Source organism: Notolepis coatsorum, assembly GCF_963971535.1.
Source record: "Notolepis coatsorum genome assembly, chromosome: 5".
Taxonomy (NCBI): Eukaryota; Metazoa; Chordata; class Actinopteri; order Aulopiformes; family Paralepididae; genus Notolepis; species Notolepis coatsorum.
This window is the reverse complement of record NC_140169.1, coordinates 55,812,807-55,827,211: the sequence shown is the minus strand read 5'-3', so window position 1 is coordinate 55,827,211 and position 14,405 is coordinate 55,812,807. Positions and strand designations below refer to the sequence as shown.

The window sequence follows — 14,405 nt, the reverse complement described above, 5'->3', positions numbered from 1 at the left end:
AGGGATCACGAATCACACATTTGAAACAATTAGAGTGAAAGCTATTTGAGTTATTACGTTCAACATGCATTGAATAAACAACTGGAAGCTATTTCCAGTGAGTGGCATAGTTTTGGACAGACCTTAAAAGGTATCACGGTAGTTTGATGGTCATTTTAGTTTTACCATGGCACCAGCTATTGTATAAATAATTGACCATTGTACCACCATTGAGCAAAAGATACTTAACCCCTAACTGCTCCCGGTGAGCAGTTTGGCACCTTGCATGGTAAATGGTTAATGGTAAATGGCTGTATTTATATAGCAGCTTTTATCCAAAAGCGCTTTACAATTTGTTCCTCACATTTTTACCCCATTCACTCACACACTCACACACCGACGGCAAGGAAGTTGCCAACCTGCTCATCAGGAGCAGTTAGGGGTTAAGTGTCTTGCTCAAGGACACTTCGACACGCTTCATGGAACAAAGCTTCCTTCTGACTCGCTCTACTTGAATGTGACATTAACCTGACGGACCCAGAGTTCTCGTGGTACTGAGCTGTTCTGTCCTGCGTTGGGACTCATGGTTAGATCTTTACCTCTGGGTAACTGCACGTTAGTGTGTCAGAGGACGACGAGAGCGGACGCTCATCATCATCATCATCATCCTCCTCCTCCTCCTCTTCATCCTCTTCCTCCTCCTCTTCTTCCTCCTCTTCCTCCTCCTCCTCCGCCTCCTCCTCTTCCTCCTCCTCCTCCTCCTCCTCTGAACGGCATGCTTCAAGGTCCTCCTGCTCAGTGACAGGGGTTAGCAGCAATATGATCACACTGGGGTTATTAGCATGAAGCGACAGACAAGTCTATGAAATATTGATTTAAAGGGGAGAAAAAAAACAAATAACGTTTTCACACAAATTGACATTATGTGACCATTATGTGGGTCTTGTTGAGCAATCTTTTTATTATTATTTTATTTTAATTGGATTTCTTTTACATGATATGAAAGTACAGTGAATAAGCCATCACTTGTACAAATCGGGCGGATACTTTTCAATCTATGTCTCGTTAACTGAGATGAGACCACGCTCTCTCTCTCGTTTTGAGCCGCACAGAGCTTCAAAGGCTTGGAGCTGTTCCTCTTAACCCTTTCACTGCCACACTACAGAAGGTTAACCCTTTACTATCACACTACCGACGGTTAGCTGTCGTGTGGCAGTGAAAGGGTTAACCTTCTGTGTATTGTCGCAGTGAAAGGGTTAAGCATGCATGCAGCACTACCTGGCGGGACAAAACCTCATAACTCCAAAAACCCAACTTTTCAGCAGATGAAAAAAACTAACACAGATTTGAGGGCGAATAGAGTTACAAGGTTTAGACAGATGATTGGTTTAATGCTTTCCCATTGTGTAGACTTTGTAAAACCACACACACATGGAGGATGATCTACTGAGTTGATAAAAAAAGAAAAAAGAAAATATGGAGTTAGGAGGTTTTGTCCTGCCAGGAGCGATATATATATATATAAATATATGTATATATATATGTATATATATATATATATATATATATATATATATATATATATATATATATATATATATATATATATATATATATATATATATATATATATATATAGTGTATTTTCTGTATTTATATTTTCATAATTTTTCCATCCCTGGTTGAAGTGTCCTTGAGCAAGGCAGTGGACACCTACTTGGTCCAGGCCTGACCCTGCACTCTGAGCCACTCTGGTGGAACGCCTACATTTTCTCTTATAATATGATGCATATGAACCTCTCTCAAGGTGCAGTGTGTACCTGGAGAGTTTCATCGAGCTGTTCGCTATATGGGTCTCGCTTTCCGACCTGCAACGTGGCGGCCTGGGTCTGGGTCAGCAGCTCCAGCGCCTGGAGGGGCTCAAGGAGGAGGCTGGCTCTGGTGTAGAAGGCCAGGTTCTCCTCCGCTCCGGGCGGGAGGCCCAGCTGCCCTCTGAGAGCCTCCATCTCCTGGACCGTCCTCTGCATCGCCTGCAGGTTGGCCATGATCACCTGACGTGGCGGGGAAGAAGGAACACAGATGTAGAAAAGTCAAAGTCTAAAGAGAGAGAGAGAGAGAGAGAGAGAGAGAGAGAGAGAGAGAGAGAGAGAGAGAGAGAGAGAGAGAGAGAGAGAGAGAGAGAGAGAGAGGGGTAGGTAGGTAGGTAGGTAGGTAGGTAGATAGATAGATAGATAGATAGATAGATAGATAGATAGATAGATAGATAGATAGATAGATAGATAGATAGATAGATAGATAGATAGATAGATAGATAGATAGATAGATAGATAGATAGATAGATAGATAGTGTTGAATGCCCACGCTATCTCTTAGGTCAGATCGATAACTTCATAACTCATTGGTCTGCTTATCTTGACATCAAACAGCGTCCTGTGAAGTGGTTGACACGCAGAACCAAACGAGTCTACAAAATGTTGTTGTTACCACTGACCGACAAGAGACAGCGAATGCACCGTTCCGACCCCCGTCAGTCATCGACCTTAGGTCGAGTGATTGAAGTTGCGGAATCTTTTATTTTATTTACACTGGGACGGACTCTCTTTAATTAGATGAGGTCCATTTCCCTTATCCGTTACACGTATTATCACTGTATGGCTTTACTTGATAATCCCATTATACAGAATCCACCTTTAGTCCTTAATGCATAATCATATTATGGCTAGGGATAAAGCCACTTATTCTATTTTGCCTTAATGCATAATCATATGTCTCCTTTTACTCCGTAGGGATAAAGCCACACTTCTAAAGTTTTTACATCATTAATACTCCGTCTGGCTAAAGCCTTACTCAGGAGGTTTTTTACATCATAAATAATGCACATTACAGGCACATTATCATTATTATTATTATTATTATTATTATTATTACTGGTAAAGTTACAATGCAAAAATACATCTCCATGCTTACCCGTCTTTTTAATCAAAACGCAAAGGGTGAAGTTACAAGGCAAAACACATTTCATGCTTACCCGGCCGTCCGGCCGTCTGGTGTGAAGAAAGGATACAAAGGATATTTATAAAGAGGTATTTTTTATTAGAAAAAGCTAGTTACAAGAAGAGACTGAAGTGGAAAGCACCCAATTCAGTTTAAAATAAGCAGAAAACAGAACATCTCATCTCTGCACGGCTTGTGCCCCGTGTCTGGCAGCAGGATCTCCATCTCTCAAAAAAGTCTGGCCCTTGAAAGGGCAACCGTCCCTTTTATATCCATCTTACAATATTTCCGATTGGTCTAAACACAGTGAAGTCACAGGGATGTCATTTTTGTTTTAGCAAACCAGAGTACAATACGTAATTCGTATGAGCTCCTCCTTCTTGGTACTAACGTTACTTCTCGTTACCTAGTGGTTTTTAAGTAACAGAAAGTCCCTTATTCCTTCAGAACAGACAACTGCTTTGTCTGTGGGGATCACGTGACATGGTACCGGGCACGAAGCCATCCCTAGGATTTCTTATCAAGCTTCCTAAAAGATCTCCTCCAGAAAACAGTTTTTACCCATCATTCTTTTAGTATTATTCTCTAATGACAGTTAATTATAAGCATGCCATTTATGAAAACTTTTACTGTACACATTAAACATTTAATTGTTATATAGTTTTTTAAGATTTCCCTCTATAGATTCAGGACTCCCTGTTTTTCAACCCGCAACCCTTCCCGTCTGAAAGGGTTAACATTACAGCTTTCTCTCCTCTGCTGTTGCATCCTCAGGGCCACATTCCTCAGGTTAACTCCCCACTGCGGGCCTGCTCTCACAGACACCTTCTATGCAGACATTAAAGGCTCAGTTCCATTTTTTATAAGTAGAGCCATCATAGAGCTATCTTTCCAGAGTTTAGTTTAAAGATTTATACTGGTCATATAGGAACGACTCAGGATGTCATTGTCCAAAAGTGTCACTTGTTCTGTGGCACTTCACACCCACTCTGCCATCCTGTGAGGTCATTGTCCATCGTCAATTGAATAATGGAAAAATGAAGCATATGATTACATGTGAAAAATAGATATATAGGGCTGTATTGGAACGAATCAGGATGTCTATTTCAAAAGGTGTCACTTGTTTTGTGACACTTTACACCCACTCTGTCATTCTGGGAGATCATTGTCCATCATCAATTGAATAATGAAGCATATAATTACATGTGAAAAATAGGTATATACGGCTATATTGGAACGACTCAGGATGTCATTGTCAAAAAGTGTCACTTGTTCTGTGGCACTTCACACCCACTCTGTCATTCTGGGCGGTCATTTTCCATTGTCTTAATAGCGTCTGTACTGGGGGACGAGATGGCGATTGTGGGGTCACGTGGCTGTGACTCTCCACACCCCCTCTAGCATCTCGGTACCTTGTTACCCTGGTAGCCGGCGGGAAGACTTGCATCTGTTGTTCCCTGGCTGGACGGCTCGACAGGATAGGGGTCACGTTGTTGCTTGGTATCCGGCGGGAAGACTTGCATCTGTTGTTCCCGGCCAATGCACCCAGGCTGTTGTCGTCTTGGTCATCTTGGTCACCTTGGTCATCTTGGTCACCTTGGTCATCTTGGTCATCTTGGTCATCTTGGGGTCGCCCCCTCTGACCTCTTGGATCTCTCCCATAGTTTGAGGTAGGTTGATTTGTCACTTCTCGGGCGACCCCCACGGATCCCCGAGAATTGTAGCAGCAGTCCTCTATTGAAGTGTGGTTGGCCTGGTCTTGTGACCCTGTCTGTAGGCCTCGCAGGACATCACAGATACAGTCCACAGGGGACTCATTCCTTTTCTCTCTTTCAGGTCCATTCAGGGCTCTCGTCGCCCTGTAACCTGGGTCCAGGCCGATGTCTCTCTGTCCGGTCTGGGAGGTCTAGGAGGTCTGGGAGGTCTGGGAGGTCTGGGAGGTCTGGGAGGTCTGGGAGGTCTAGATGAGGACCTTGAGGATGCTCTGGAGCTTGACCTATCCCGGTCTTCCTCCATTTCCGATTTCTGACCTGAGTCAGTATATTCCTTCTTGCCATTCGCTGCGTCGTCCGCTGACTCCGGGAGACCCCCCCCCCCCTGTCTAAGAATGCGGCACTGGTTCAGGTTTTGTCCCTTTACCAGCGCACCTTTACCAGCGCACATTGTTCACAGGCCTTTCGGACTGTTATCGCTCTTTGTTTGGCTTTATGTATGAGAATGTTGTTAGTTCTCAGGTATACCAACATCCTCCTACTTCCGGCATGTCCAAGGTTATCATATACCTGTCTAATCATGTGAGTAGCCTCGTCCTGTTCGCAATGGCTATTTCAGCCTGCTCGCAATGGCTATTTCAGCCTGCTATTCGCAATGGCTATTTCAGCCTGCTATTCGCAATGGCTATTTCAGCCTGCTATTCGCAATGGCTATTTCAGCCTGCTATTCGCAATGGCTATTTCAGCCTGCTATTCACAAAGTAGAGTTTTTTCTACTTAAGTTCTGACTTTAAGTAAGCATTTAGTTACTTCAAGTCATGAGTAAACCTTTTTACCGTAATCACAAAAATATACTTTAAGTGTGATTCTTTCTTTGAGTAGAACCTTCTACGTTTTTGACTGTAAGAAAACATTACGTAACTTTTTAGTCATGAGTAACCGCTACTTCAAGTCGTTACTTATCAACCCTCTCTTGTTCCTGATAGATTTTTTACCAATATACTTTTGGCTGTCTGCTGCGCTCTGCAGACCATCTACGTCACCAGTGTTCCAGATCTCGAACATTAGGAAGAGTCTTGGTTGGAGAGGTTCTGCCGATAAGACCAATCTTGAGTAAGGTTGACTCAAATCTGTAACTAATTCTACTCCAGAGACACCTGACAGCAGTTATTTCAGTTAATATTCTTTCGGCTGTTGATACCTATTTAATCAGTATACAGCCCAACTCACTTGAACTCATGTTCTAAGCCCCGGAACCTCCAATCCGTTTTTACAGACCTATAAACCAGCGACTTGGCCGCCTAAGCACCACAGCGTCCTGTATGCTGAGGCTTCCAAGTCTCCACAAATCTGATAGGCCCGTCGGATACAGAGACCCTGATGCTCGCTCTGTCCCCCCGCGTCAAGGTGCTAAGCTCGATGAGAGTTTGCAGAGTCTCAATTTGTTACCCATAGGCGCTGGTGAGTGTACATCTCATGCAGCTGATATGGTTGGTAGGGTGCTAACCTACCAAATGGTTGCTGTCAGGAAATCCCTTCTGAATGAAATAGATTACAAATTCACTTTACTTTACTCTGGGTTTAGAGCAAGGACGGACATCTTTACATATTATACTTAAAATATATACAAAATGCATGTAGTATTCTATGTCATGTTCCTTCCTAAATGACAATAACACTACATATTCTTCCTCTTGACAGATGAGCGGTATGTCAAGTGCAGTTTGCACTTGCTTGAGTGTCACGTGTCAGGGCCCCCGAAGGTAATTTCTCCCTTTGTTGCCCTCATCTCTGCTTGCTGCTCTGGGGTTAGTTTCTCCCCCATGTTTCTCCCGTCAAGTGCAGGTTGCACTAGCTTGAGTGTCATGTGTCAGGGCCCCAGAAGGTAATTTCTCCCTTTGTTGCCCTTATCTCTGCTTGCTGCTCGGGGGTTAGTGCGGCCCACTCGTCTGGAGGTAGGTATAGGTAATTCTTCTTCCGGGATTTGAATTCCTCCCTTGTTGCCTTCCTTTCTGCTTGCTGTTCTGGGGTTAATGCGGCCCACTCGTCTGGAGGTAGGTATAGGTAATTCTTCTTCCGGGATTTGAATTCCTCCCTTGTCGCCTTTCTTTCTGCTTGCTGTTCTGGGGTTAATGCGGCCCACTCGTCTGGAGGTAGGTATAGGTAATTCCTCTTCCTTGTTCTCTCCTTGGTTGTTTTCGGGGGAGGCTCCTGGGAGGCCCCCCTTTTGTCAGATAGCATTATGACTTGGTCATACAGCCTACACTCGATACGTAGCTGGTCTTGTGACCATGCTGCGCATCGGGCTGCCAGTAGGTTACCCCCTGGGACTCCTCCGAATAGCTTTTCAAGCAGAAAGCATGATCCCTGCATGGGTGTTCCATTCATGACTGATTCGGCTGCAACACTGAGAGACATGCTCCCGTCTCGCACCTGTGGGATCAGTCTTTCCACCATGTTATCCCCTGGATCTTGACCGGGGGTCCTTACTCCTCTTTCCATCCGTTGCGCCATTGAGGCCCTTTCGGGGATCTCCAGTCTTTTGAGATGTCTCAAGATGCGAACTAGCTTCTCTTGTGCTAGCTTTGGTTGTGCCAGCTCCTCCTGAGCTAGCATTGGTCGCTAGCTCCGGCTACTTCGCCTGCTGTTAGCTCCTGGCTTTGTTAGCCTGTGGTGAGCTAGTTGGCTCTCGTCTGGCTAGGGCCAGCTCATGGGTGTTAGCACTGGCTTGTTAGCCGATGTAGTGCTAGTTAGCTTCCGTCTGGCCAGCTCATGGGTGTTAGCACTGGCTTGTTAGCCGATGTAGTGCTAGTTAGCTTCCGTCTGGCCAGCTCATGGGTGTTAGCACTGGCTTGTTAGCCGATGTAGTGCTAGTTAGCTTCCGGTTCTGTGAACGGTCGTTTTGACTTCGCTTCACATCGTCTCCCCTCCTTACAAACAGTGTCTCTGGGCTAGGGAGCCCTCGCTTTTCTGTGAACGGTCGTTTTGACTTCGCTTCACATCGTCTCCCCTCCTTACAAACAGTGTCTCTGGGCTAGGGAGCCCTCGCTTTTCTGTGAACGGTCGTTTTGACTTCGCTTCACATCGTCTCCCCTCCTTACAAACAGTGTCTCTGGGCTAGGGAGCCCTCGCTTTTCTGTGAACGGTCGTTTTGACTTCGCTTCACATCGTCTCCCCTCCTTACAAACAGTGTCTCTGGGCTAGGGAGCCCTCGCTTTTCTGTGAACGGTCGTTTTGACTTCGCTTCACATCGTCTCCCCTCCTTACAAACAGTGTCTCTGGGCTAGGGAGCCCTCGCTTTTCTGTGAACGGTCGTTTTGACTTCGCTTCACATCGTCTCCCCTCCTTACAAACAGTGTCTCTGGGCTAGGGAGCCCTCGCTTTTCTGTGAACGGTCGTTTTGACTTCGCTTCACATCGTCTCCCCTCCTTACAAACAGTGTCTCTGGGCTAGGGAGCCCTCGCTTTTCTGTGAACGGTCGTTTTGACTTCGCTTCACATCGTCTCCCCTCCTTACAAACAGTGTCTCTGGGCTAGGGAGCCCTCGCTTTTCTGTGAACGGTCGTTTTGACTTCGCTTCACATCGTCTCCCCTCCTTACAAACAGTGTCTCTGGGCTAGTTGGCTCTCGTCTTGGGTAGGGCCAGTTCGCTTCCTGTGGGCAAAGCACGAAATTATGCTGCACTTGTAACTTCCCCCAGAGCTCTATAAACATTATGTTACCCTTTAGTTGTGAGTAAACGTTGCTTTAATCACCAAGATAGAGCTTTCTATTCATTTGTGATATCCCCGAGTACAGCCTTCCACTCGAGTCGCCAGTAGAGCTTTCTACTTAAATTTTTGCCAAATCTGTAATTTAATCTTACTCCAGAGGCTTTTTACAGTAGTCCTCTCTTTTTCGGCCGTTTAGCACCTATTTTGGTTAGTATAAATGCACATCGCCAGGGACGCCATGTTGAATGCCCACGCTATCTCTTAGGTCAGATCGATAACTTCATAACTCATTGGTCTGCATATGAGCATATGTGTGTAGGGTTTTAGAAAATAGGTATTAGGGGTATATTATATACTAACATTTATATAATTGTAACTTCGCTGGATATACACTGTATACGGTTAAAATGTTATTATTGACTATTTTTGTTTTATCCTGTTTCTGTACTTGCATATATTTTAACCACCTTTACTGAAAGTTTCATTATACATTGTGTGTTGAGTACTGACTTTTAATAAGTTTTGTTTTGCAATAATAAAAAAAAAATATAAAAAAAAAAAAAAAAAAAATAACTCATTGGTCTGCTTATCTTGACATCAAACAGCGTCCTGTGAAGTGGTTGACACGCAGAACCAAACGAGTCTACAAAATGTTGTTGTTACCACTGACCGACAAGAGACAGCGAATGCACTGTTCCGACCCCCGTCAGTCATCGACCTTAGGTCGAGTGATTGAAGTTGCGGAATCTTTTATTTTATTTGCACTGGGACGGACTCTCTTTAATTAGATGAGGTCCATTTCCCTTATCCGTTACACGTATTATCACTGTATGGCTTTACTTGATAATCCCATTATACAGAATCCACCTTTAGTCCTTAATGCATAATCATATTATGGCTAGGGATAAAGCCACTTATTCTATTTTGCCTTAATGCATAATCATATGTCTCCTTTTACTCCGTAGGGATAAAGCCACACTTCTAAAGTTTTTACATCATTAATACTCCGTCTGGCTAAAGCCTTACTCAGGAGGTTTTTTACATCATAAATCATGCACATTACAGGCACATTATCATTATTATTATTATTATTATTATTACTGGTAAAGTTACAATGCAAAAATACATCTCCATGCTTACCCGTCTTTTTAATCAAAACGCAAAGGGTGAAGTTACAAGGCAAAACACATTTCATGCTTACCCGGCCGTCCGGCCGTCTGGTGTGAAGAAAGGATACAAAGGATATTTATAAAGAGGTATTTTTAATTAGAAAAAGCTAGTTACAAGAAGAGACTGAAGTGGAAAGCACCCAATTCAGTTTAAAATAAGCAGAAAACAGAACATCTCATCTCTGCACGGCTTGTGCCCCGTGTCTGGCAGCAGGATCTCCATCTCTCAAAAAAGTCTGGCCCTTGAAAGGGCAACCGTCCCTTTTATATCCATCTTACAATATTTCCGATTGGTCTAAACACAGTGAAGTCACAGGGATGTCATTTTTGTTTTAGCAAACCAGAGTACAATACGTAATTCGTATGAGCTCCTCCTTCTTGGTACTAACGTTACTTCTCGTTACCTAGTGGTTTTTAAGTAACAGAAAGTCCCTTATTCCTTCAGAACAGACAACTGCTTTGTCTGTGGGGATCACGTGACATGGTACCGGGCACGAAGCCATCCCTAGGATTTCTTATCAAGCTTCCTAAAAGATCTCCTCCAGAAAACAGTTTTTACCCATCATTCTTTTAGTATTATTCTCTAATGACAGTTAATTATAAGCATGCCATTTATGAAAACTTTTACTGTACACATTAAACATTTAATTGTTATATAGTTTTTTAAGATTTCCCTCTATAGATTCAGGACTCCCTGTTTTTCAACCCGCAACCCTTCCCGTCTGAAAGGGTTAACATTACAGCTTTCTCTCCTCTGCTGTTGCATCCTCAGGGCCACATTCCTCAGGTTAACTCCCCACTGCGGGCCTGCTCTCACAGACACCTTCTATGCAGACATTAAAGGCTCAGTTCCATTTTTTATAAGTAGAGCCATCATAGAGCTATCTTTCCAGAGTTTAGTTTAAAGATTTATACTGGTCATATAGGAACGACTCAGGATGTCATTGTCCAAAAGTGTCACTTGTTCTGTGGCACTTCACAGATAGATAGATAGATAGATAGATAGATAGATAGATAGATAGATAGATAGATAGATAGATAGATAGATAGATAGATAGATAGATAGATAGATAGATAGATAGATAGATAGATAGGTAGGTAGGTAGGTAGGTAGGTAGGTAGGTAGGTAGGTAGGTAGGTAGGTAGGTAGGTAGGTAGGTAGGTAGGTAGGTAGGTAGATAGATAGATAGATAGATAGATAGATAGATAGATAGATAGATAGATAGATAGATAGATAGATAGATAGATAGATAGATAGATAGATAGATAGATAGATAGATAGATAGATAGATAGATAGATAGATAGATAGATAGATAGATAGATAGACAGACAGACAGACAGACAGATAGATAGATAGATAGATAGATAGATAGATAGATAGATAGATAGATAGATAGATAGATAGATAGATAGATAGATAGATAGATAGATAGATAGATAGATAGATAGATAGATAGATAGATAGATAGATTACTTGAACCTGTAAGTCGCTTTGGATAAAAGCATCAGCTAAACGACTAAATGTAAATGTAATAGAATAGAATAGAATATAATAGAAATACTTTAATCATCCCGAGGGAAATTTGGCACTACAAATCGCTCACAGTAAACATTTAGGTAGACAAAACAAAGTCACGAATAAGAATTTAAAAAAAAATTGCCTAAGAATAAAGAATAAAATAAGCCTAAAAATAGAATAATAATAATAAAATACGGTCCGGATGTTTTGTCGTGTGTGTTTGTGTTTTATGTTTTTATGTTGTGTTTTATGTTGTTGTGTTGTGTTTTATGTTTTTATGTTGTGTTTTATGTTGTTGTGTTGTGTTTTATGTTGTTGTGTTGTGTTTTATGTTGTTGTGTTGTGTTTTATGTTGTTGTGTTGTGTTTTATGTTTTATGTTGTGTTTTATGTTGTTGTGTTGTGTTTTATGTTGTTGTGTTGTGTTTTATGTTGTTGTGTTGTGTTTTATTGTGTTGTGTTTTATGTTGTTGTGTTGTGTTTTATTGTGTTGTGTTTTATGTTGTTGTGTTTGTGTTTTATGTTTCATGTTGTGTTTTATGTTGTGTGTGTTTGTGTTTTATGTCGTTGTGTTGTGTTCTACCCGGCGGTTGCGCAGGTGTTCGTCCGCTGAGATGTCCACTGCGTCCGTCGTGGATAGAATGGCTGTGATCTTCGTCACATTCTTCTCCATCATCTTCACCTCGGCCTCTATAGCCCCCACCTCCTGAAGAGAAGAGGAGGGAGAACGACGACGTTCAGAGAAGAGCAGGGAGAACCTGACCGTCTAACAGGGAAGACTCGTGTTTTATAAACTGCGTGAGTCAATGTTTATATCGTTATTGTCTGCTTTGCTTTCACCCTTTTCTTACTCTCTGCATTGCTTCGATCCTGTCTATTTTATACTAATTTTTTTACGTCTAGTATCCTGCTGTGAAGCATTTCGGGCTGCACCTCTTGTAGGAAAGGTGCTACAAAACTAACATCTATCATAATTACTAGTATTATAAACAACAACAACAACAACAACAACAACAACAACAACAACAACAACAACAACAACAACAAAGCCGCTCTCCTCACGGGGGGACCCTGATGTAAACAAGACGAAAGTCTTTCTCTGGTCTGCATCCCCTTAACAATTGTGTGTATTGAGCCGTACTGTACTGTACCCATTCTGCAATCTGTTAATAAAGTTTTCATTCATTCATTCACGACGGACAGATCAAAGGGCTGTGATGTCATCATACCGCAGCAGCCCGCAGCAGCTGCTCCAGGGGTCCCAGGATGCTCTGCTGCATGGCGTGAACCTGGCACTCGGCGCTGGCGAGCCTCTCCTCCAGGGCGTCGGTGTGGCACACCGTGGAGATGTCCTGCAGCAGCGGACTGAAGCTGCCCAGGGTGGCGCTGATCCGCTCGGAGTCGTCCAGCACCAGCTGTCAGGGGAGGCGGCGTTAACGAGAATGGTAAAAAGGTAAATGTAAAGGAAAAAGGGCTTTACAATTTGACTATGTCTACAGTATGTGTCTTTAGTGTCCATTATGTCTTTAGTGTCTACGTGTCTTCAGCGTCTATGATTGATTGATTGATTTTTATTGTAGAGTAAAAGACAGCATCCAAGGGATAAAAACATGAGAAAGTGCAAGCACTTATTTCCATCATGGTCCCTGAAAAAACATCATAAAACATAGATCATCGTAATAAAAACATAGATCATCGTAATAAAACATAGATCATCGTAATAAAAACATAGAGCATCGTAATAAAACATAGATCATCATAATAAAAACATAGAGCATCGTAATAAAACATAGATCATCGTAATAAAAACATAGATCATCATAATAAAACATAGAGCATCGTAATAAAACATAGAACATCATAATAAAACATAGATCATCATAATAAAACATAGAGCATCGTAATAAAACATAGATCATCATAATAAAACATAGATCATCGTAATAAAAACATAGAGCATCGTAATAAAACATAGAGCATCATAATAAAACATAGAGCATCATAATAAAAACATAGAGCATCATAATAAAACATAGAGCATCATAATAAAACATAGAGCATCATAATAAAACATAGAGCATCATAATAAAAACATAGAGCATCATAATAAAACATAGAGCATCATAATAAAACATAGAGCATCATAATAAAACATAGAGCATCATAATAAAACATAGAGCATCATAATAAAAACATAGAGCATCATAATAAAACATAGAGCATCATAATAAAACATAGAGCATCATAATAAAAACATAGAGCATCATAATAAAACATAGAGCATCATAATAAAAACATAGATCATCATAATAAAACATAGATCATCGTAATAAAACATTGATCATCATAATAAAAACATAGAGCATCGTAATAAAACATAGAGCATCATAATAAAACATAGAGCATCATAATAAAACATAGGTCATCATAATAAAACATAGAGAAACATAATAAAACATAGAGCATCGTTATAAAACATAGAGCATCATAATAAAATATAGAGCATCGTAATAAAACATAGAGCATCATAATAAAACATAGAGCATCATAATAAAACATAGAGCATCATAATAAAACATAGAGCATCGTAATAAAAACATAGAGCATCGTAATAAAACATAGAGCATCATAATAAAACATAGAGCATCATAATAAAACATAGGTCATCATAATAAAACATAGAGCATCATAATAAAACATAGAGAAACATAATAAAACATAGAGCATCGTAATAAAACATAGATCATCATAATAAAACATAGAGCATCGTAATAAAACATAGAGCATCATAATAAAACATAGAGCATCATAATAAAACATAGATCATCGTAATAAAAACATAGAGCATCATAATAAAACATAGAGCATCATAATAAAACATAGATCATCGTAATAAAAACATAGAGCATCATAATAAAACATAGATCATCGTAATAAAACATAGAGCATCATAATAAAACATAGATCATCATAATAAAAACATAGAGCATCATAATAAAACATAGAGCATCATAATAAAACATAGAGAGCATCATAATAAAAACATAGAGCATCATAATAAAACATATATGTGACTGACCTGCAGTGAGTTGGCGTGGCTCTGCAGGCTCCTGGCCGTGGTGTAGGTACACGGGGCGCTGAGCCAGGACTGGGCTTCTTGTAGCCAGCAGGTGGCGCTGTGGAGCATGTCCTCGTACTCCTGGAGACAGCCGGGGATCTGAAAGACAGCATGGAAGAAACCAGGGACTGGGATGAATTCATTTTCAATTAGATCAATTCAGATTTCAGAATTCATCTATAAAAAATACCGTTGGCATGAG

The 14,405-nt window shown here is 41.2% G+C and overlaps 1 protein-coding gene across 1 annotated transcript in view; it reads right to left on the bottom strand.

The window, feature by feature from the left end:
* syne2a (spectrin repeat containing, nuclear envelope 2a) overlaps window positions 1-14,405 on the bottom strand; it is a gene marked incomplete at its 5' end in the record, with an annotated part of 351,160 nt that overhangs the window by 110,336 nt on the left and 226,419 nt on the right. Inside the window, 5 exons of the mRNA XM_084314110.1 lie at window positions 729-770; window positions 1,800-2,030; window positions 11,669-11,791; window positions 12,315-12,500; window positions 14,165-14,302. Of these exons, the coding sequence (XP_084170236.1) occupies window positions 729-770; window positions 1,800-2,030; window positions 11,669-11,791; window positions 12,315-12,500; window positions 14,165-14,302 (720 nt within the window). The remainder of the gene's footprint in view (window positions 1-728; window positions 771-1,799; window positions 2,031-11,668; window positions 11,792-12,314; window positions 12,501-14,164; window positions 14,303-14,405) is intronic.